We start from the raw sequence: 22,374 nt of genomic DNA, 5'->3' as shown, positions 1-22,374 counted from the left end.
GTGAAGCGCTTTGGAGATCCAATTCAGGTCATACCTGCACCCCCCAAGTACCCTTGGGAATTCCGCATCACTAACTTGGTTCTGCAGACAAGCAAAGTCACTGGTTTGGATTACTACTTGAGTGCTGCAGGTAGGAATCCATTATGCCAAGATCCGAGTGGTGTTGGTTGTTACAAGTCCATGCCCACTTCTCTGTCACAATCAGATTCCCAGTGGTTAAGCCTTGCAGATTCCTCTGCAATCTCCATGAAGCAAGACTGGATTGGGCGCTCCTAAGTGACCCATAACACTGGGGGACCTACGGGCTCAGGATACCTGATGGCATACTGCTGTTCTGGACTAGGGGAGGGGCCATGTGGTCAACCTACCCATCTAATTTGATCTGTCTAGGTCTCTGATGCAGGAGGGTACTTCAGCCTCACCATGTTCTTGAATTCTCTCAGTGGTGTCTTGTCACTGAATACTTCTTGTGCAGAGGAACAAAGTCAGGAATGACCTATGTCACCATCTTGGTGACATCGCTCTCTAAACTATCTTAGGACATGCAGAAAGAATCAGGAATTGTATTACAACAGTGGTTCTTAAAGTGTGTTTCCTCACAATGAAGCAGCCTCATGTTTAAATAATATCTTAAAAGGTTATGTGGTCAGTACCTTGCTTGAAGACTAATTGAACAATTTGGACATTTCTGGCTTTAATCCTAAAAATGATACTCAAAAGTAAACCTAGCTTATGGTTTCTCAAGTTTGGGAGAATAATCAAATATCACTAATGTATTCTCATACCAGCAGCAAAACCCAAAACACTTTCAAACTAAAATGAAAAATATGGAGCAAAAATAGTTTTCCTTAAATATATTATAAAATTAAAAGTATACTAGGGCAAAGTCCTCATGCTATTATTTGAATTAAGTTGAATTCAGCAAGCATTTATAGGATTAATTATGCACCCATAACTTCCTAAAGCAAATATTTTGGGTGTTTGGGAAGAGAACGGTTTAATATTACATTGCTGGACTTCTCTCTCTCAAACTCAGTTGTTGTGATGATACTGGATAAGTAGCTTAATCTGCTTCAGTTACCTCACCTGTAAAAGTAAATTCCTACTCCAATGCCTAACCAACAAAGGTACTTATCATATACATGTTAGCTCTTAACTGCTTCAAATTCTTAACATGTTCATCTTAAGGATAATTTAAAAGATTTTCTTCATCTGTGAATTTTTTATATTGCCTTGCCAATTTTGTCTTTCCAAAACTTTTTTCTCCTCTAGTTAATTCTGGAACAAAGTATAATTTAACAGTGCCTTTCTTGAGCCCTCAACTGGAATTTTTCTAGTCTACTGAAAACAGTAGTTGCCTTTTGGCAAACAAACCAACCCCCCAAATCCATATTTCATTGCCTTTTGTCATGTACCCCTTCCCATGCCAAATCAAAACAAAAATCTGGAATTATAGGCTCAGAATAGCAAATGTATTAACAAATAAATTTTCATTTTCCTAAAGACAACACTGGTAGAGGTCAAGGATAAATTAAACTCAGCACTAAGAGGTCTCCTCATGAACACAGGCCTTAACTTCTTGCCTAATACCTCTATCTCCAATGTTCTCTGATCTTGAAGTTAGCAACTCTGATAGAATTGAATGTTATAGTTCCCATTTGAAAGGTCGTGTTTGAAGTTTTGAAGTTTTTGGTCCAGAAGAATTCTTGGTAGCCAATAGCAAGTTTAGGCAAAAAAGGGAATACGGGTCTTTCTAATATTAATATGAATTAGCATTTAAAAAATCACTATACACCTCTGGGAAATAAGTTGAGGTATTATTTATTTATAACATATTTACATACTTACAAAATTGGTTTTATCCAATACATCATCCTGCATAGTATCTTAAAAATGAACACCAACCATATTCTGGGAGTAAAAATCCAATTTCCAATTTCTTAATAATTTACACATAACATCTTTTACAACATAGAATATTATCAGTTTGGCTTCACAGAACACAAATTACTGTTATGAATTTTTTTATAGCCAAGGAACAAAGTAAATCTAACAATATATTAATTTAGTTCACCCTGAGTATAACACTAATTTGCATAATTTTTGAATAGATGTACATAATACACATCTGTACTCTTATCTACTTACTATCATACTACCATTTTGTCTATATTCATTCATCACAATTTTTCTACCTCATTAATCCTTGAGAGAGAAGAACGAAGAATGGGGAGGTAAGAGACTGGGAATTGAGAACTGCTAGTATTGCCTGAAGCTTTCTGATTCCTGAAGTCTGTGGCACAGTTCTAGGTCCAGGGTTACCTGACAAACTTAAAGGAGGACCCTGAACTGAGGTTGATGTTAAATTACTCTTCCTGTTCTCTTTCACACTATTTAAACAAAGACATGTACAAACTTCTAAAATTCAGTAATTAGTTCCTGGAGCATTTCAAAAGGAAGAAAAAAATTGCAAACATGACCAAAACAACACAGAGGTGAAGCACTGTGTTGAAGACAGGTTTTTCTAAGAAGCTTGGGGGAGGAAAAAAAGCAACTCTCACTAAAAATGCTAATGTGGGAATTATAAGGAAATGAGCAGAAAGGGAGAAGAACAAGGGGCAGTTAGATGACTGGTAAAGGAAACCATGGTCTTAGTCTGATGATCAGCAACTTATGCCAAAATACCAACACTAGAGGACTGCCTGGCTAATGCTGCTGTGCTGAGATGATGAGTTATTTTTCTTGCCCCTTATACCAAACAGAAATCTAGGAATGAGAAAATAAACAAGACGCTGGGAAAGCTGAGCATGTGGAGTCAGTCACGCTCTGATGCCTTTCAAAGATAACTCTGGGCCAAAAAAAGAATGGGAGAGGCCAGAACCAGATCATGTATTTATCTTTTCCTTTTGCCCTTCCTCCTCCTCCTCACCTACTCACACTAAGCCAAAGAGCAGAAGGTTTACCAAATTACCAGGTGCAGGAAAACTATCTGGCTTCAACCAAGCCATAGAATAACTCTGCCACTGCTATTTAAGGATTCCAGGAAAATCGTCGCCTAATGAGCTTTCAGTGTTTGTGATTCTATGAAAACAACCCTCAAAAACATTAAATAAGATATTTGAGACTTGGTAAAATAAAAAGAAAATGAAAACTTAGACTTTTTTTAGGATCTGTAGAATTTCTCTATAACAGGACGGAAAGTAGCAAAAATATTTTAAGTATGTGAATGCTTTTTCCTTCATCCCTAATTATGATCAGTCATCAGGCCATCTCATGATAAAATACTGCTAGAAAAGGGTAGCTTTTGAAATCAGAGGATAAACACAAATGGTAGAGAAAGGCTTCTGTTTTTCATGAAAGATGGAGAAAACAGATGAACTGTTCTATAAAGAGCAATAAAGAAGGGAAAAAAGTATTCTGTCCCTATTACGCCACAACTGGTTACATCTCTTTTCTTTCTTCTCACTTGTAATGACATAGAAGTCTGAATTTCACTGAACAATCATTATAAACAGTGCTTGGAAATTAACATGTACCGTAGTTGCAAAATTAATACTTATTCATCTTATCTCTGGGTAAAAAACAGCAAAAATCAAATAAGTATTTGAAATAAACCATGTAATGACAGTGCAGGATAAGAGTTCAATACCCTTTATAAGATTATACTAATTCTTTTACACCTAAAGAACTGCATAGAAGAGTAAATAAAAGTCAAATTACATTTATATAAGAAACTATCAAAAGTTATTTGAAGTTGCATATAGAGTTCAAAAGTATAAGACAAACTATTTAATTTTGATTTATATAAATCCAAAAATGGTAAAATATATTATTTGGAAGAAAAAGCCTTTACTAAATACCAACATAATGGATTAAATAAACCATACTGAATATAAAAAGTTTCTTTGAAAACTTCCATACGAAGTAAAGGCAGAATGGCACAAAGTTAGAAAAGTAGTGTTTAAGACAAACTTAGTAAGAACTAACCCTAATTAAAATAAGAGGCATACAATCCCATAAACAAAGTAATTACCTCTCAAAAATTTCTCTATTACAGTGGGAAAATGAGCGGAAGCAGAAATAATGGGTGTTGTCAGTTTAGTGGGAAGTACTGAACAGCATTATCCAAAACGCCCCAAATGCTTCCAACTGAAAATATGCTTGAATCATTTGCCCCTTAGTTGTCATACAGCAATGAAAAAATAAAACATAGTGTTCAGAGTATAAATCTGTTAAACGCCAAAACCTATTTAAAAGAAAAAAGAAAAAAATTTGAATTATTCAGACTGTGTGTGTACATAACCAAAAAGAAAGGGATCAATTCTATTAATGCTATTATTTTGGCCCATGTTAAATGCACCATCTCCCTACGAGTAGGTGTAAATTGTTGAGCACACAGCTCAGCATCAGACCTGAGATCATGTGCACACATAGAAAGCTTCAAAGACTGACAGGGAAGAGATTAATTGTGAGTTAAAAGAAACAATGCTTCTAAAGAATATGCAATAAACATGTTCTTTAATTAACTGTATCTTCTTAAAAAACAAAATAATAAAGTACATATCATTAAGTTAAATGTCTTAACACATGAATCTCTACCTTATAAATTTGGTGTATCAAATTGTTCTATAAAAATATTTACATATTTTCTTTTTTGAGAACTATGGTACATGAAATTATATAATCATAAAAAGGATCTGTTTCTTTGCATCTACTGGCATGACACCATGCCTTTCTAGGGGAAAAAAACTGCAGCCTACAGGAAAATTATCAAAACTGCTGGATCATGAAGCTATCTAATTTAAGAAGATATAATCTCTTCTTTACCACCAGGCTCAAAGTGAGGAATTCTCAGTATCTTCGGTAAGTCTTCTCTCACATGGTCCTGGGTGGTAGGCGCTGTTTATACATGCCCGCCATCGCTTTGGCTGCACTGTAGATCATCTGTCGACGTGACATGCCAGTGAAAGTTAAGTGCCAGTCAGTCCGGCTGACATTTAGTAAACTCTTTTCCAGGACTTCGCCCACTGTCACCAAAAGGCCTGACCACCTCAGATTGTAGTCCTGGGGAGTTAGACTTTGAGCCTATCGAAAAATGAAATTGATATAATTTATACAACATTAAAAATATCATTAGAAATAGCTACAAGTGACATTTCAAAATCTCTGAGGTTACTTTTAATATAGAGTATGACAAACTCTGAGAAACAGCTAATGCTGCCAACTGTATAAAGTTACAAGGCTATGAAAGAATCAATACAATATTGCACATATTTGATTGAAATGTCCACATTAAGCTCATTTTCTTCCAATATAAGTCTTAAATCTAACAACTCAGAGTTAGAGGGGTTAACTTCTATTTCTACATTCAGCGTCACTTCAGGTTAATAAGAAAATTAGTGCTAAAATAGAAATATCATCTATATCTTTTTACAGTCATAAAATTCCTACAAGGAGGAAACTGCATATTAAAGGTTCATCCTACTCAGAAAATAGTGCAATTAATTTGTAGAGAAGTGTCCCCAGAAAGTTCTTTTTCATGTGACTATGTTAATACATATGAAATAATATTCCATGCAGGACAGCATCAGCCCTAGTTACATCATTTATACCTGACCCAAACTATATCTGCTCCCACTCAAATCATTTATTCACCTACACAGGAATAAGAGAAGAATAAACTCATTGCTTGATAATCAAGAATGATGTAGTTTTTCTGTTTTAGGGTGTTAGCTATAGTCCAGAGAAATATATCCACATGTAGAATGGATCTAGACAGTAATTCCCAAATGTGCTCCATAATACAATTGCCTGAGATGCTTTTTTTTAAAAACAAAACCAGTTTTTTATATCCCATCTAAGACCACTGACTTAGACACTCGATAGTAGGTTCCAAGAGAAAGGGTACAATAGTTACAGAACAACTCCCAAGTAAATTTGTGCAAAGAGCTGAGCAGCTGGGAGCCTGCTCTGAATTCTCTTCCACAATGGACACTGCACTATCAGTATTTCACTATATTTCAGAGAAGAGAAGCGACAGATTAATCACCAAAGTCCTCGAAGACTTCAGTAGAACTGTGCTTCTCAAATACGATATGTGCACAAAGCAACTGAGGATCTTGTGAAGCTGCAGCTCCTGGTTCAGTAGCTCTGGGTCAGGGCCAAAGAGCTTGCATTTTTAACAAGTTCCCAGTAAGACTTACGATACTAGGCCTAAGGATGACACTTTTGAGAAACAAAATATTTGGTATCAGCAAAAATCCAGGAATAGGTGGGTTTTTAATTGGGGTGGGGTGGGGGGGGGAGGGGATCATTTATACTTAACAAGCATATATTTAACAAGCATTAATTATGTGAATTTTTTTTCCAGATTTTCACAAATACACATGCTGGTTATAATTCCCTAAAGGGATGATTTCTATTCTCTTAAATAGAAAGTTCTAACAATAAGGAAGCATAGAAACATCTCGAGATGGATAAAAAAAGGAAACAGAAAGGAGAGCTGAACAATAGGGATAAAAGGTATGTATCTCAATACATGCATTTTTGTATCTTAATTTTGAACCTCATGACAAAAAAAAAATGAAACAATGACAACAGGAAAAAAAGGCAAAGTAAAAACCAAAGGACACTGACACCATTTGAATACCTCTCTTCAGAGTTAACTACATCAACAGTTTGTTGTGTATCTTTACAGGCCTTTTGTTTCTATTCATTTATATACATTTTAAAGTATGTGTGTGTGTGTGTGTGTGTGTACACACGTATATATATGGATCATACTAGATGTAATTTTTTAGTAGTATGTTTCAACATTAGCATATATAGCTTTATTTTATTAGTATATCTATAGTTTTGATGCTTTGTTCTTAGAGCATTTTATCTATTTCTTTCCAATATACATTTCTAAAAATAAAAACTATCTTTTTGCAATGGTCAGACATCTGTGCAAACAAAAAGTTCGCAAAGGTGTCAGCAAACTTTTTCTGAAAAGGGCCAAACAGTAAATACTCCAGGATTTGTAGGCCAGTCTCTACTGCAAATATTCAGTTTTGCTACTATATTACCAAAGCAGCCATAAACAATATATAAATAATCAGGCAGGGGTGTGTTCTAATAAAACCTCTTTACAAAAATAGGTAGGTATGCTATATTTGGCTGCAGGTAATTTTTTGGCTGACCTCTAATTTTGAGCAATGTTAAAGAGTGACAGTGATAGAAGCATCTTTATAATTACAAGGTTTCTAATGTTTTATTATTAAGTCTGATATTTGCTTTGATTTTCTAGTGCACACATACCCTAATCCTAAAGCTAAGCGTTATCAGTATAGTTGCTATATCTAGCAAATGTATTTCAACTCATTGAAATCCTTTTTCTCCTTTAATTTGTTCAATGTGTTGAATTACATAAACTGATTTGCTATTGTTTAAACCATATGGCCATTCTTGGGACAAATCCTTCTTGGGACAAGTCCTTCTTGGTCAGGATATGGTGCTGACTTATAAGAAGAAATATATATTTGGTCTTCAAACCCTGGGAATTTCCTAAGTGATAAGAGCTATCTATAAAGGGTCTTTTTGTTATGTTAATGAGGTTTCTTTTGGAAAGCCCTCAGGTTACCTGGGGGGGCGACGGGGGACGGACCAATCCTGAGTGAGAGGGTTGAAACTTTCAGTACCACTCCCCCCTCAACTCTGGGGAGGGGCAGGGAGTTGATGGTTGAATCAATGCCCAATGATTTAATCAATCATGCTTATGTAATGAAGCCTCCAAAAAAACCTAAAAGGAGAGGGTTTAGAGAGCTTCAAGACTGGTGAATACATGGAGATGCTGGGGGAGTAGTGCCCTCACAGAGGACATGCAAGCTCCAAGCCCTTTTCCCAAACCTTGCCAAGCTATGCCTCTCTTCCATCTGGCTGTTGCTAAGTTATATCCTTTTATAATAAACAAGTCATCTAGTGAATAAATGGGTTTCCTGAGAAGGAGGGAGTATGGAACTCCCAATCTCTAGCCAGTTTATCAGAATCACAAGTAACTACCTGGGTTTGCAAATGGCACCTGAAGTCTCAGCGCTAGTCTTGTAGAGACTGAGCCCCTTATCCTGTGGGGTCTGATGGTATCACCAGGTAGACAGTATCAGAATTGAGCTGAACTGTGGAACACCCAGCTGATGTCTAGAATCACTTGGTGATATTGAAAAACCCCTCCCACACATTGCAATTGGGTCCAAAGCCTAAATAAATAGTTGGTGTCTAAGTTGTATTTGCTAGACCAGCCCTGGCTCACAAAAACATGTGGTTTGCAAAGAGAAACAATGAAAGTGTGGCCAAAGAGGAACCACTGATTCATGGGTGACCATGTGGTCACCTGTGGTACAGAACAACAGTTGTGCTGCGACCAGTTACTAAAGGTTAAAATTACCAATGGAATTTAGAGATGGAGCCATGTCCATCTCTAGAGAATTGGTTCACTGGTTGCATAAGGAAATGCAAACTAAAAATAAAATAATCAATCTTTGGTTATTGTTACCTATAATAATAGCTAAACTAAATGGAAACAAAAATGCTGGGTTGGGCCCTGATACTAGACTAAACTCAGATTTCAGACTGAGCTTTGGCCATTAACCTCAAAGCCACTCCCTAAGATAAAAATTGTATAGAAGTAACACTACCCTTTAAGATCTCTGGTTGCTAAGAAAGTAGTCAATATGGAGCGAGGACAAAACTAGGAAACTACTGAAACAGGGGTTGTTTCGTTTTGTGGGTTGGTATCAGCTTCCTAAGTCACCTTTACTAAAATGGTTATGAAAGTGACTAATTTGGGAGGAATGTGTTTGGTTTTAAATGCTGCAGAGTAGAACATGTTTGGGTTGACAGAGGACCCACAGCTCACTACGGAACAATCACAGATGACCACATGCAATACAAACACGCAAGTATTCTGAAGTGAACAGTGAGTCTGGTAAACTGGATAAAGCCACTGTAAGGTCTATTTACGCCAAGAAGAGGACTGTCCATCAGCCCCAATAAATGCCAAGTAGAATACCCCAAGTGAAGCAGCTCATATGCTTCGTATGCAAGCCATGTGGGACTGGCTTTATGATGATCGAGACAGTCACCTGCTGAATATTGCCCGTTAACCAGGCCACGGTAAACATGATGGTTAAGGGGGCACCTTTTATGTGGGCACTTCATATAACCTTATTGTTGCAAAACTGAAAAAACAGGAAGCGTTATACAATTTGGATCTCAGCTTTCTTCACAGGTCTTATACATCTTTATAAAAACATTAGGTTAATTAACAAGAGAATGTGAAGAGGAAAGGGGACAATCAAGGGAATCTTCCTCACAAGGTGGAAATTCTTAAACAGTAACTAAGAAATAAGGTGAATAAAGCAAATTTTGATAGTAATAAAAGAGGAAACAAAGGGGAGAGTCACAGGACTCATCCTAGCAGGATGGAAATGTTTAGATGGTTGTTAAGAAATGGGATAAATAAAACAGAATTAATGGGGTTAGAGCAAAGGTTTAATACAGCACTTCCAAAGGTTGGGTGGGCCAGATGGACCCTTGTTGGCCTCCCAACATTAGAGGGCCCCAAACAAGTTTGCTCTATTTCCTGTTTGGAAATAGAAGGAGATTATAATGAGGAATCTGACCAGCAATCTCTTGAGGCAGTGGTTAGGCAGATTAAACAAGATAAAGATGGACCAAAGGGTCAAGGTCCCTTGGCTCAACTCCTTGCTGGGGACACAAAGCCCTCTGCCACAATAGTGGGTAAAATGGTCAGGGGATGGAGAAGTTTCTGAGACTCCTTGATATGAGAGTCCCCTGAGCTATGGTACCAAAGTCTATTGGTAAAGCCCTGACTAGTGCTGCAATTAGATTGAAAGAACATTAATGGAATGGTTGATAGGATTATGAAAGCCGAATGTTAAAGCAGGTAAAGAAGTTGAGTCTCCTTTACCTGGACGTTTTATGGGAATACTATGTCTGCTAGGGAATACCTCCCCTATCTAGTATTATAAAACCAAACCCTGTTGAAGTCTTAATGGAGACTATGGTTAGGAACATAAAATTGATGGAATTACCATAAAAGTTTGCAAGAGAATTGTTATGCTTGAATGAGCTTTCTATGAAATGGCTGTTTCTTTTACTTGACTGTATTTCGTGGATGGACACTGTATGTCACTTGAGAATGTTTCGTCTACCTAATACTGTAAAACAGAAGGCATGTAAATCTACCCTTCAAGTGCTGTTAATTAGACATGCTACATGGGAATCAGTAAGACTCTCTGAACCCACATAGTGTATTATGAAAGCTGGAATGCCGGTAGGGACAGAATCTCTGTGTCATAGCCTTATGTGGAACTTAGACTGGGGCTTATAAAAAAAAATCTGTGAGTGCCTCCCAGATTCTGGACTAGAGAATTTCCATTTGAGGAGCATTTACTACCCTGGCATTGGACATTATTAATTAAAGCTATTTCTATGAATGAAAGACATAAAGTGATCTTGAAACATGAAATACACCCCTAATGTCTAAGATGATGTTGAAAACACACCCTAACGGAGATGGTGGCACCCAGAAGACTTGCACAGTAACACAGGATCATGCTGCCCACGGAATGCAAGGAGGGCACACAAGCAGGGAGTCTCTTTTCTTCTAGAACCAACTCTAGACACACCTAAGGAGCTGCTCAAGCTGACTGCCACATGGCCAGTGCCCTATGAACAGCTCTCGACTGAACAACAAAGAGTTGCTGGGTTTTTAGATGGCAGTTCTAAGGGGAACAGACAACATCCCATTTGGAAGGCTCTGTTCTGACTGCAGAAGGTGAAAACAAATCAGCTGGGTGGGCTGAAGTGTATGCTGTTTTCCCAGCAGTGATGGGAGAACTGAACAGCGGTAAGACCTCCAATGTTTTGGTTTTTACTACTCACGGGCAGTGGCCAATGGTCAGGCAGCAGGATAACAGGAACCTGGCCTATTAAAGGGATGCCCCCAATGGGCTGAGGGAAAGGTACTTGCTAGACTAGTATTGCTGCCTGCAGTCTAGACCAGCACGGTGGCCAAACCCAAAGTCCTTTCCAAAGGTGGAAAAATTTTGGATGCAAATGGAAATAAAGAAAAACAGTAGCTATGGGTAAAACAAAGAATAAATTAATGAGGAAAATCGAATATTATGCTAACAATTCAAAAAGCTCAGTGCAAGAGACACCATCTCTTAGCTCAATTATATAGGCATACCTTGTTTTACTGTGCTTCACAGATGTTGTTTGTTTGTTTATTTAAAAAAAACAAACAACTTGAAGGTTTGTGGCCACCCTGCATCAAGCAAGTCTATCAGCACCATTTTTCAAACCAGCTCTGATGATGATTGGCATTTTTTAGAAATACAGTACTTTTGAATTAAGGTATGTCCATTGTTTTTATAAACATAATGCTATTGCATATTTAACAGACTACAGTATAGTGTAAACATTATTTTATATGTACTCAGAAACCAAAAAATTAAGTGTGACTCACTTTACTGCAATATTCGCTTCACTGTGCTAGTCTGGAACCAAACACAATATCTGAGGTATGCCTACACCAGATGTCTGAAAGGGTGAAGCCATTTATTGCTGGCACTACTTATGCTTTTGGAACCTGAACAGATCAAATAGAAGCCTGCAAATCTGAGTGGCCTCACTCTGGGAGACATTCTCATATATAATGGACGGGACAGTTATTAACGACTGAAGAGGATTCTAGTACTGTGCCAGTACAAGGCTGTTTTATTTTAAGGGATCTGTGTTCAAAGACTGGTAGGTGGATTGTAACATTGTGGTTTATAATAAATATATATATTTGGTCTTCATCCTGGTTTCTGGTGTAGAGCTCCTAAAAATTGGAATATCCTAAGTGTTAAGAGCTATGAAATTGTCTTGTTGTGTTAATAAAATGACTTCTGGAAAGCTTCATTAAGGTCATTAAAGTTGAATCATATGAAACTGCCAACATTTGACTGTTTTTCATTTTTGAAACAACAATTTCATATCGTTCAACCTAACACTAATTTCTAAATCAACTGTGGCAATTTATACTTTCCAAAAAAACCAACTCTCTCTAATTTTCCTAATTTATTCATCTGACCATATGATTATTTGCTTACAATCTTTTAATCACTATCATATTATAGTGAGTTTAATGTTAACATCTATAAAAATTCTTTCTTGAACTTCTGTAAAAAAATTATGGTATAAGTAAAACGTTCAATAAAATTTCAAATTCTAAGCATCAATTCTTAGTCCATATCTAAACTATAAACCCATAAGAAAGCCACAGGTTGCTTCCAGGGATTCTATGAACACATATGTCAAATTTATATATGAGTGCATACATGTATTTTCTTGGAAAAGAACCCATTAGCTTCATCAGATTCTCGAATGCCCAAATTCCCAAATTTTAAGATTGTTTTTGAAATGACACTTCACAATGTACATAAGTAACAAATGTGATGAAAATTTTATGAAATGAAGGGCAAGAAAAAAAGTCAACAAAAATACCATTTAGGAGTACAAAGATTCCAGTGTGAATATATATTTACTTCCTTTTTACTCAAAGAATTAAAGATAACATATAAAAATATAGAAGGAATCAAAATCATTATACATTATTGCTTAGTCTTCTGTAGACTCTGTGGATATGTAAAGACATGTGGCTTTCACCGAGGTTTCTAAACTCTTAAAAAATAGGTTTGTTATCAAAGATGAACTAAGAGTAAGATCAAGGCAAAAAAACAAAACAAAACAAAAAAAAGGAAATGAAGGTAACAGGAAATAAAATGTAAGATAAAGGGGAAACTAAATGTAAGGTGAACATAAAACCAGAAGAAGTAAAAATTTTTTATCTTAGAGTAAGGAAAACAATCATAAAAACAGAAAAAATAAGGAAAATAGTGCTTAACCATATAATTTATTACCTTTTCAAAGACAGTTGAAAAACAAAAGTAGGGAGGCATTGAAACATGAATAAATAGGAAACTGAAAAGCAAAGAAAAAAAGGCCACTTCCAATGAAAAATATAACCAAATTTTTCATTTTGAAGACAGTATCGCAAGTTTCTCTGTAGCATACTGAAAACGAAAAGGAGATAACTAACCTGTTGTACAAATTCCAAAGGCACTGGGGTAGCCTGTGTAAATGTTTCGAGGTGAATGCCATGGACAGGATCTTCAACTATCAAACAACCAATGTCAAACCACCTGTAACAGAATATATGACTTACCAGCTATTTACGTGCTAGATAATCTATAGCGAATAGACAAAAAGTAAAAAGTATAATCATTCATGTAAAACATTAGCAGATTTCAAAAAGGAAATGTTTTTCTAATTTTTAAAAGGACAATCTATAAAAACAATAAATAAAATTACCCTGTTGGCTTAATTCCAAGAAGAAAAAATAAGAATAAACGACAAAGAAAAAGTAACATGGAAAATTCCTTTTCTTTTAAGGTGGGGGGAGAAGAATGGGGTACTCAAATATGCAACAGATAAGTTTACTCATATAGACATGCAAATAGTTTGTTATAATATTTTTTAAAAGTCACTTGAGAAAATATGAGATTTTATATTACCATCTCTATCATTAATACAGAGCCAACTAGCAAAGTTATTAGCAAATTAAAAAATAAGCTCATTCAAAGGAAATAACAAATCCTTTCTTCATGCCTAATAAATCTTTTAATTACATTTTCTGAATTGTTCACAATTAATCACTCTATGAAAACAGCTTCACGATTAAAATGGACTTAAGTGAAATCAACTGTAACACTTCTAGCATTTTAGCTAACCAAAATCATAAACCAACAGATGCAGGATATGCAGCAAGAACATGTTCAATGTCTATTTTTAAAAATATATAGATCTAATAAATATAATGAAATATAAAGTGGATCAGGAGACTAATTTACATATTCAAAGCAACAAGTATAAATAGAATAATATAAGCAAAGAAGTATACATAGAAAAACAAGCAACCTTTCTGAGTATTAAAATAGTAGTTTGTAGTATTCGTATACAAAAAAATTTAAATTAACTTTAATAATTTACTTGGTATACTAATCAATGTTTTATTTTGCTTTACTTTGCACAATTTGTGTAGAGATAGTGGAGAGTAATTGTAGTGACTTAATTGTTAAGTATGGTCTTCCTGAAAAGAAGTCACTGAAGGGAGAAGTAAAGAGATTTTGTGATGCCAGTGAATATATTTTAGAAAACACCAAGGTCCCTTTGCTCTCTAAAATACTATCATAGTCCTGAACATGTCAACCTGGATATTCCATTCTCTTCAGCTCAATAAACCTAAAACTGCAATATCCGTCATCCCCACCAAACCTGTCCATTTCTTTCACTACCAGTGCCATTGGCTGAGAAACTTTCAGTTCTCCTCCCTCTTATTTCTACTTCACCTCGCTCCCCACTCCAGGCAGAGTGGTGATCTTCACTGATCACATTCAAGGACAGTCACTGAGAATCTCTCTCCCTCTCCTCTTATCCTCTCCATGTGGCTGGTGAAATTAAGATGGACTTGACCAATCTTATACAGAGGCCACTTATACCTGTAAAAGGCTTAAGAACTGTAGTTCTAAAATATTTAGATTCTGTGTGGCAAAAAAAATTTAAAAACAGAATCTGGGGAACTGATATAGATGAATCAACTTGTATTTTACAAAAATAGACCATCTACTATCACCAGTCAATTCACAGAACAAAGGACATTTTAACACATTTTAAGAACATTTTAGCACATTTAACATATAGCCCAAGATTTTACTATTTGATAGGTTTATCTCAGATTAAGGACAGTCAGTCCATGCTTACAAAGGCATTTTTCCATGTGTGTTATACACAATATGTTAATCAACAGCATAAACTGAAGCTAAGTTCATCACAGACAGCTAGCTCTACGCTGGCTCTACTCTCTGCTAGAAACCAAAGACATTTGGGATTTCTTTTTTTGGCCAACTTGCTCTTTCTGGATTGGTCTTTTCTTGCCTCATTTTCTTGAATTTATCTTTTGTGCATTTATCTCCCACAGGAACACCACAGAGAGAAGTAGCCAAAGAAAGAACTATCAAGTATTTTAGATCCTGGGTTTGCTGTTTGTTCTCCTGTCCTCCCTCTTTCCCCCTTCTCAACTGTACTATCACAACCTTTTCAGTCTCTCTCCTCCTTAACCCATACTAGAAGCCATCAATAGACTTCCTAATACTATTTATGATTTCTAATATGCTACTCTCCTGCTAAAAAGGAATTTGGTAGGAAAAAGACCACATCTAGGCATGATGGAGTAGTTTATGGCAGGCCAGTGCTCTCAATAAATAGCTGGACATCATCTACTTAAAGGCATCAAAGATCCACAGAAACAAAGAGGGCAAAATCGAGTAACATTCTGGACAAGGAGAACCTTTCAAAGGTGAGCTAAACACTGAGTGCAACCCAGCTGCAACTCAGCTTAGTCTGCACAGACACTATCATCTTACGCACCTCACAATTCTGTTTAATAAAAGAAAGGGTGACTCTCCTCAAGTTAACATGAAGACTCCACAGTTTCTTATAAACAACACCTGGCTTTTAAAGATTACTAGGCATTTAGAGAGCAACAGATTATCAAACCGAAAGAAAAAGAAGACTAAAGTAGACCTACATGTGACCCATACACTAGAATTAGTAGACACGATTTTAGCATATTCAAGAAAAGAGGTAAAGATAGCCAAAATAGATGAGAAGATACTCCTATGCAATCGGTAAATTGAATCTATTTAAAAACAACAACAACAAAAAACAACTGAATGTATAGGTGAACAGCATGCTAGACAGTAGAAGAGGTGGGATTGTTGAACCTGAAGACAGGTGAATAGAAAATAAACTGAAGAACAAAGAGAAAAACCGGAGGGTAAGAGGCAGTGACAATGTGAGAAATGTTCACAATGTGAGAAATGTTCACCTTCGGACAGTATTTCACAAGCATGTAAATAGAGTCCTCGAAAAAGAAAATGGGCCAGAAGCAATTTCTGAAGATATAATGGCAAAAAATTTTCCAAAACTGATGAAAGACATCAATTTGATGACAGAATCAAGCTCAGTGAATCCACAAAATATTAAATACAAGAACAAATAAACCTAGGCACAGCATAGTAAAACTAATAAAATGATAGAAAAAAATCCTAAAAGCAGCCAGAAAAAAATAACACATTATCTTCATAGAAACAATACTGAAATGGATGGCTAACATCTTAACAGAAATGACAGAAGCCAGAAAACAATACAGCTCTTAAAGTGCTGAAAGAAAAGAACTGTCGACTTAGACTTCTATATCCAGCAAAAATATCCTTCAAAAAGCACTTTCAGATAAACAAAAGCTCAAAAGAGTTCATAGCTAGAGTCTTCCATTACAAAACAGTACCGAAGGAAGTTCTTTAGGCAAAAGGAAAATGATCCCAGTCAGAAAAACAAAAACTGCAGAAAGGAAGCCAGAGAGTAAACATAAATGAATACTAACTGCACAGAAAAACACTAGTAATATCTTAAGAGTTTCAAATGTATGTAGAATAGAGATGTGACAACAATGCTGCAAAAGATGAAAAGGGTAAATGTTATTAAGTGGTTCCTGTATTCTCGAAAGTCATCATTTTTATTATAATGTAATATATTAAAAAGGCACAATGTAATCACTAATGTAATCACTAAAGTGACCATTAAATGAATAGTAAAATAAGGGGTAGAGGGAAAAACAAAATAATGATCACTGGGTGGTTCCCTGGTGCTTACACAAAAAATTCAAACTTCTAGCATTCAAAGCTCTTCACAATCTATCTGTCCCCAAAGCTCTTCCCGATTTCTTATCCAACAAACGTTCAGTGAAGCTGATATATAATCATATAATCACTGACCTCAGAATATATCTTAATTATATTCAGATTTTTCCTCTGTTCAGAATGTCCTATTCTTTTCCACTTATACAAATTCTACTCACTCTTCAAATCCAGTTTAAGTTCCAATTACTCATGAATCTCATCTGACATTACCTCCACTGAAATTATATATAGCATTTCCTATCAGCAAAAAATTACATACTTTCTTATACAATCATTTAAAACTACTTATGTATATATATTTTCTCTTCTAACAGGTCTATAATATATCCTTAAAGTTGGAGAATACTTTTTGTACACTATAGCCACAAACTGCTAGTACTAGGCACTGTTATTCAACTCTCAACAAATAAAATATTAAGAAAAACAAAACCACAATGTGATTACTAAAGAAGGTAGAGTTGCAAAGTTGGGAAGTTATTTCAATATAAACCAATACATATTAAAAAGAGTTCTGCCATAAAAAAGCCATCTAATAAAAGTACAATGCTCTCAAAAACAATGATAAATTGTTTGTTTTTTTTTTCCCAAACCAAATAGATGGTAGCTTAGTACAACTCAAATCTGGTACCTGCCACCAGGTTCTCTTGTCCACACGCTCCATTAATTTGAAAATTATGTAAATGACTGTGTTTGCTACTGGTGGTCAATATCCAAGTCAATATACCACTGATCACTTTATATTTAGTGCTATTATATTAAGTGATTATTAACAGATTCTTAGAACACAGATATTATCATCTCCATTTTATAGTTAAAAAGATTAGAAACGTGAGCTGAGCTACACAGGTCACATAGCTAGTTAAGTGATATAGATAAACCAGAACATACTTTTCTCTCTGGTTCTAAAACTGGATACATTTTTTGGCTAGGTATTCACTGTGAACCTCCTAGACCCAATTATATTTTGCTTTGAAGGGAAATATAATAAGCCTCTTACTGAACAATTATATACCAAAAATTGTACATCCTACAAGAAATGGGCAAATTCCTAGAAACATACAACCTACCAAGACCAAGTCATAAATAAAAAATCTGAACAAATCTATTACTAATAAAAGTATAGAATCATTAATAAAAAACTTCACAACAAACAAACGACAAGGACCAGATGGTTACACTAGTAAATTACACCAAACATTTAAAGAATACCAATCTTCAAACTCTTCCAAAAAATTCAAGTGAAGGGAAGGTTCCCAAACTTACTTTACAAGGCCAGCATTACCTTGATACCAAAATCAGACAAGGATACAAGAAAAAAGAAATACACAAGTAAATATCCCTGATGAACAAAGATGCAAAAATCCTCAACAAATTATCAGTGAACCAAATTCAGCAATATTAAAAGGATAATATATCATGAACAAGTGGATTTATTCCAGGGATGAAGGATGGTTTAACACACAGAAATAAGTCAATGTGATACACATTAACAAAACAAAGGCTAATAAGCATATGATCATCTTTAGATGCATAAAAGGCATCTGACAAAATTCAATACCATTTATGATAAAAATTCTCAACAAAGTGGGCACAGATAGAACATACCTCAACATAAAGGCCATATATGACAAGCCTACAGCTATAATCATATTCAATAGTGAAAAGCTAAAAGCTTTCCCTCTAAGATCAGGAACAAGATGAAGATGCCCACTCTCACCACTTTTATTCAATATGGTATTGGACGTCTTACAGCAATTAGGCAAGGAGAAGGAAAAAAAGGTATCCAAGTCAGAAAGTAAGAAGCAAAACTGTCACTATTTGCAGATAACAAGGTATTATATTTAGAAAATCCTAAAGACTACATCAAAAAAACTGTTAGAGCTAATAAACAAACACAGTAAAATTACAGGATACAAAATTGACATACAAAAATCCGTTGCATTTCCATATGCTTAATAATAAACTATCAGAAAGAAAAACTAAATCCCTATCAAAATTTCTATGGCACTTTTCACAGAAATAGAACGAAGAATCCTAAAACTTGGATGGAACCACTAGACCCTGAATAGCCAAAGCAATCTTGAGAAAGAAAAGCTGGAGGCATCATGCTCCCTGATTTCCAACTACAGTATAAAGCTGTAATAATCAAAACGGTTTGGTACTGGCATAAAAACAGACATATAGGTCAATGTAACAGAACAGAGATCCCAGAAATAAACCCGCATATATGGTCAATTGATTTATGAGAAAGGAGTCAAAAATATACTCTGGGAAAAGGACAGTCAGTCTCTCTAATAAATACTTCTGGGAAAACTGGACCACTATCTTTATACCACACACAAAAATTAACTCTAAATGGATCAAAGATTTGAACATAAGATCTGAAATTACAAAACTCTCAAAGAAACTATAGGTGGTAACCTCCTTGACATCGTTGTTGGCAATGATTTTTTTAAAAAAACAAGTGGGAACACATCAAATTAAAAAGCTTCTGCAGAGCAAAGGAAATTGACAAAATGAAAAAGCAATTTACTGAATGAGAGCAAACCATATATGTGATAAGGGGTTAATAGCCAAAATATATGAAGAATTCATAGCAAAAAAAAAAAAATTAATATTCTGATTATAAAATGGGCAAAGGCTTGAATAAGACAGTTTTCTAAAGAACATACAAAGATGGGCAACAGGTACATAAAAAGGTGCTCAACATCACTAACCATCAAGAAAATGCAAATCAAAACCAAATTAAGATATTTCCTCACACCTGTTAGAATGGCTATTATCAAAAAGGCAAGAAATAGCAAATGCTGGCAAGGATGCAGACAAAAGGGAAATCTTGCACCCTGTTGGTGAGAATGCAAACTGGTACATCCACTATGAAAAATAGTATGGAGGTTCCTCAAAAAATTAAAAATAGAACTAGGTATGATCCAGCAAATTCCACTGCTGGGTATATAGCCAAAGGAACCGAAAACACTAACTCAAAGTGTCTACTAGTGGATGAGCTGATAAAGAAAATGTGACACCTATGCATGTACATTTGCACGCGCACGCGCATACACACACATACACACACACGAATATTATTCAGCCATGAAAAAGGAAATCTTGCTGTTTATGACAACATGTATGAACCTTGACCACTGCTGGGTATATAGCCAAAGGAACCGAAAACACTAACTCAAAGTGTCTACTAGTGGATGAGCTGATAAAGAAAATGTGACACCTATGCATGTACATTTGCACGCGCACGCGCATACACACACATACACACACACGAATATTATTCAGCCATGAAAAAGGAAATCTTGCTGTTTATGACAACATGCATGGACCCTGAGGGCAATATGCTAAATGAAATAAGTCAGACAGAGATAGACAAATACTGTGATCTCAGTTATTTATGGAAATTAAAAATAAACAAGAAAACCAGAACTCAAAGAGATATTGAGAACAGACCGGTGATTGCCAGAGGTAGGGGTGGGGGCATGGGTGAAATGGTTGAAGGGAGTCAAAAGGTACAGACTTCTAGTTACAAAATAACTCATGGTGATGTAATGCACAGAATTATACTGTACTGTATATTTGAAAACTGCTAAGAAAGATCTTAAAAGTTCTAAGGAAAAAATATAACTATGTAAAAAAAAAAAAAAAACCCTCTTACTTGTCGGGTAGCAATTCTGCAATGAAGTTTTCTACTGACACCGCAGTCTGTTTTTCATGGATCACTCCAGTGCGACGCAAAGTATCTATCCGTTCTTGAGCCCCCTGAATAACAAGTGTAGGTTAGACACCATTTCAAGTTATTCAGTATTAAACATACTAATTTATGATTATACAAGCAATATATGCATACATTTATGTACAAATACATATATACTCACTGTAAACATTCAAATACAGAAGACAAAAAGTAAAAAAGTCCAATTGTGTTCCATCAGTATAGTATTAACAATTTGAACTGTACTTTCCAAATTATTCCAATGTGCATTAGTATTTTGGTTGCTATTGTGAAATAGATTATTTTTATATTCTATGTTCCAACTGGTTATTACTAATATAAGGAAACTACGTACTTTTTAGTGCTGATCTAGCAAGAGGCCCTCTAACTAAGTAAAAATCTTTTATCAGTCCCAGTAGTTGTTTAGTTGATTCTCTCTTGAATTTTCTGAGTAGGCAATCATATCAACAGTAAATATGTCTTTTCTCTTCTTATAACCTTAAAATATGCACCAAACTGGAAATGTGTACATTAGACCAAAGCTTATTCAGGAGTATTTTAACCATTAATGAAACAAAAGTGAAGGCTGTGAACACTATACAGATAACTCAAAATCATGAATTAAATATATTAGTTGAAAACTAAAAACTGGATTAATGAGAACAAGGTTGCTGTTTATTACTTTTATCTGAATCACTTCAAAAATAGCCATTATGAAGATGTGTGAGAATATGTTCGAAAAGCAAGATAAAAACTTCTACTTCTGAATTAAATCAGCCATGGATAAATACCTATTTTTATAATGGATAGCAGAGCTTAACAGTGAATGAGATAAAGTGATCAATTCTTATTCAAATGAAAACTGAGAAAGCTAGGACACTTCTAGAGACAACTGAATTTATCTCAGAGATAACTGAAAGAAAGAAGGTGACAACTGTATGAGGACAGGGAAACCAATTTAAGACATAAGCTTATCTGAGTGAGGAGTTTCTCCTATGTAGGATCTAAAATGGACATCCAGAAGGATGTTCCACCCCCTAAAGCAGCAGCCAATGACATATATCTGTGGAGAATGTCACACAGAAAATAAAATCCAGGATTCCAATCAGATGCTGAGAATGTGGATACAGAATAACGTACAAGAACAGGACTAAAAGATTGGTGGTTTTTGATGCTTGATGAAACATGGAATTCTCAGAGGAATATCTTTGTATTTGGATTTATTTTTAATTTATTGTATAGCTTTCATGAGTGTACTCATCTTTATAAATACAACTCTATACACAATTTTATTTTAAAAACCATATTGTCTTTAGGTATCTATTAATAGTTAATATAAGGAAATTACTTTTTATTCAGTTACAAAAAAGACATTAGCTTAAAAAGATGGACGAAAGAAGATATGATTTAAACCACAATAAAATCGAGACTGTATTTTTGCTTACTCATATCTCTAGTATCTAGCAGTGTGTAACCTAATAGGCATTCAGTAAGAACACATTACATGAAAAACAGAACAAAGGAAAAAATAAAGGGCTTCTGAAGCCTTATAGCGCTAATGTTAAGAACCTATTGTAAATATGGCTTCACCAAAGCTAATAATACTAAATGAGGCAGGTGTTGAATTTGAACGAAAATATAACAGATAAGATAAACTTAATTCTTTATAATATATATTGTAAATAATATATATTTATAATATTGTAAATTTATGTAATTCACTCCTCCAAAGAGGTAGTTATGGCTTAATTTTAATTATGAAGAAGCTTAAATAAATAAATAAAAAGA

At 35.1% G+C, this 22,374-nt stretch overlaps 1 protein-coding gene and 1 pseudogene across 1 annotated transcript in view; one reads left to right on the top strand and one right to left on the bottom strand.

Annotated features, from left to right (window-relative positions):
• Positions 1–1,805: 1,805 nt before the first annotated feature.
• Positions 1,806–22,374, bottom strand: part of PRRC1 (proline rich coiled-coil 1) — a 36,483-nt gene continuing 15,914 nt past the window's right edge. Inside the window, exons 7-9 of the mRNA XM_006913340.3 lie at positions 20,530–20,633; positions 13,148–13,250; positions 1,806–5,085 (exon numbers count right to left, since the gene is read on the bottom strand). Coding sequence (XP_006913402.1) covers positions 4,876–5,085; positions 13,148–13,250; positions 20,530–20,633 — 417 coding nt within the window. The 3' untranslated portion in view covers positions 1,806–4,875. The remainder of the gene's footprint in view (positions 5,086–13,147; positions 13,251–20,529; positions 20,634–22,374) is intronic.
• LOC112480622 lies at positions 20,656–22,188 on the top strand (annotated as a pseudogene).

The sequence above is a fragment of the Pteropus alecto genome, unplaced genomic scaffold (genome assembly GCF_000325575.1).
Source record: "Pteropus alecto unplaced genomic scaffold, ASM32557v1 scaffold20, whole genome shotgun sequence".
Taxonomy (NCBI): Eukaryota; Metazoa; Chordata; class Mammalia; order Chiroptera; family Pteropodidae; genus Pteropus; species Pteropus alecto.
Note: the sequence above shows the minus strand (reverse complement) of the source record. Positions and strands in the feature narration are given on the sequence as shown.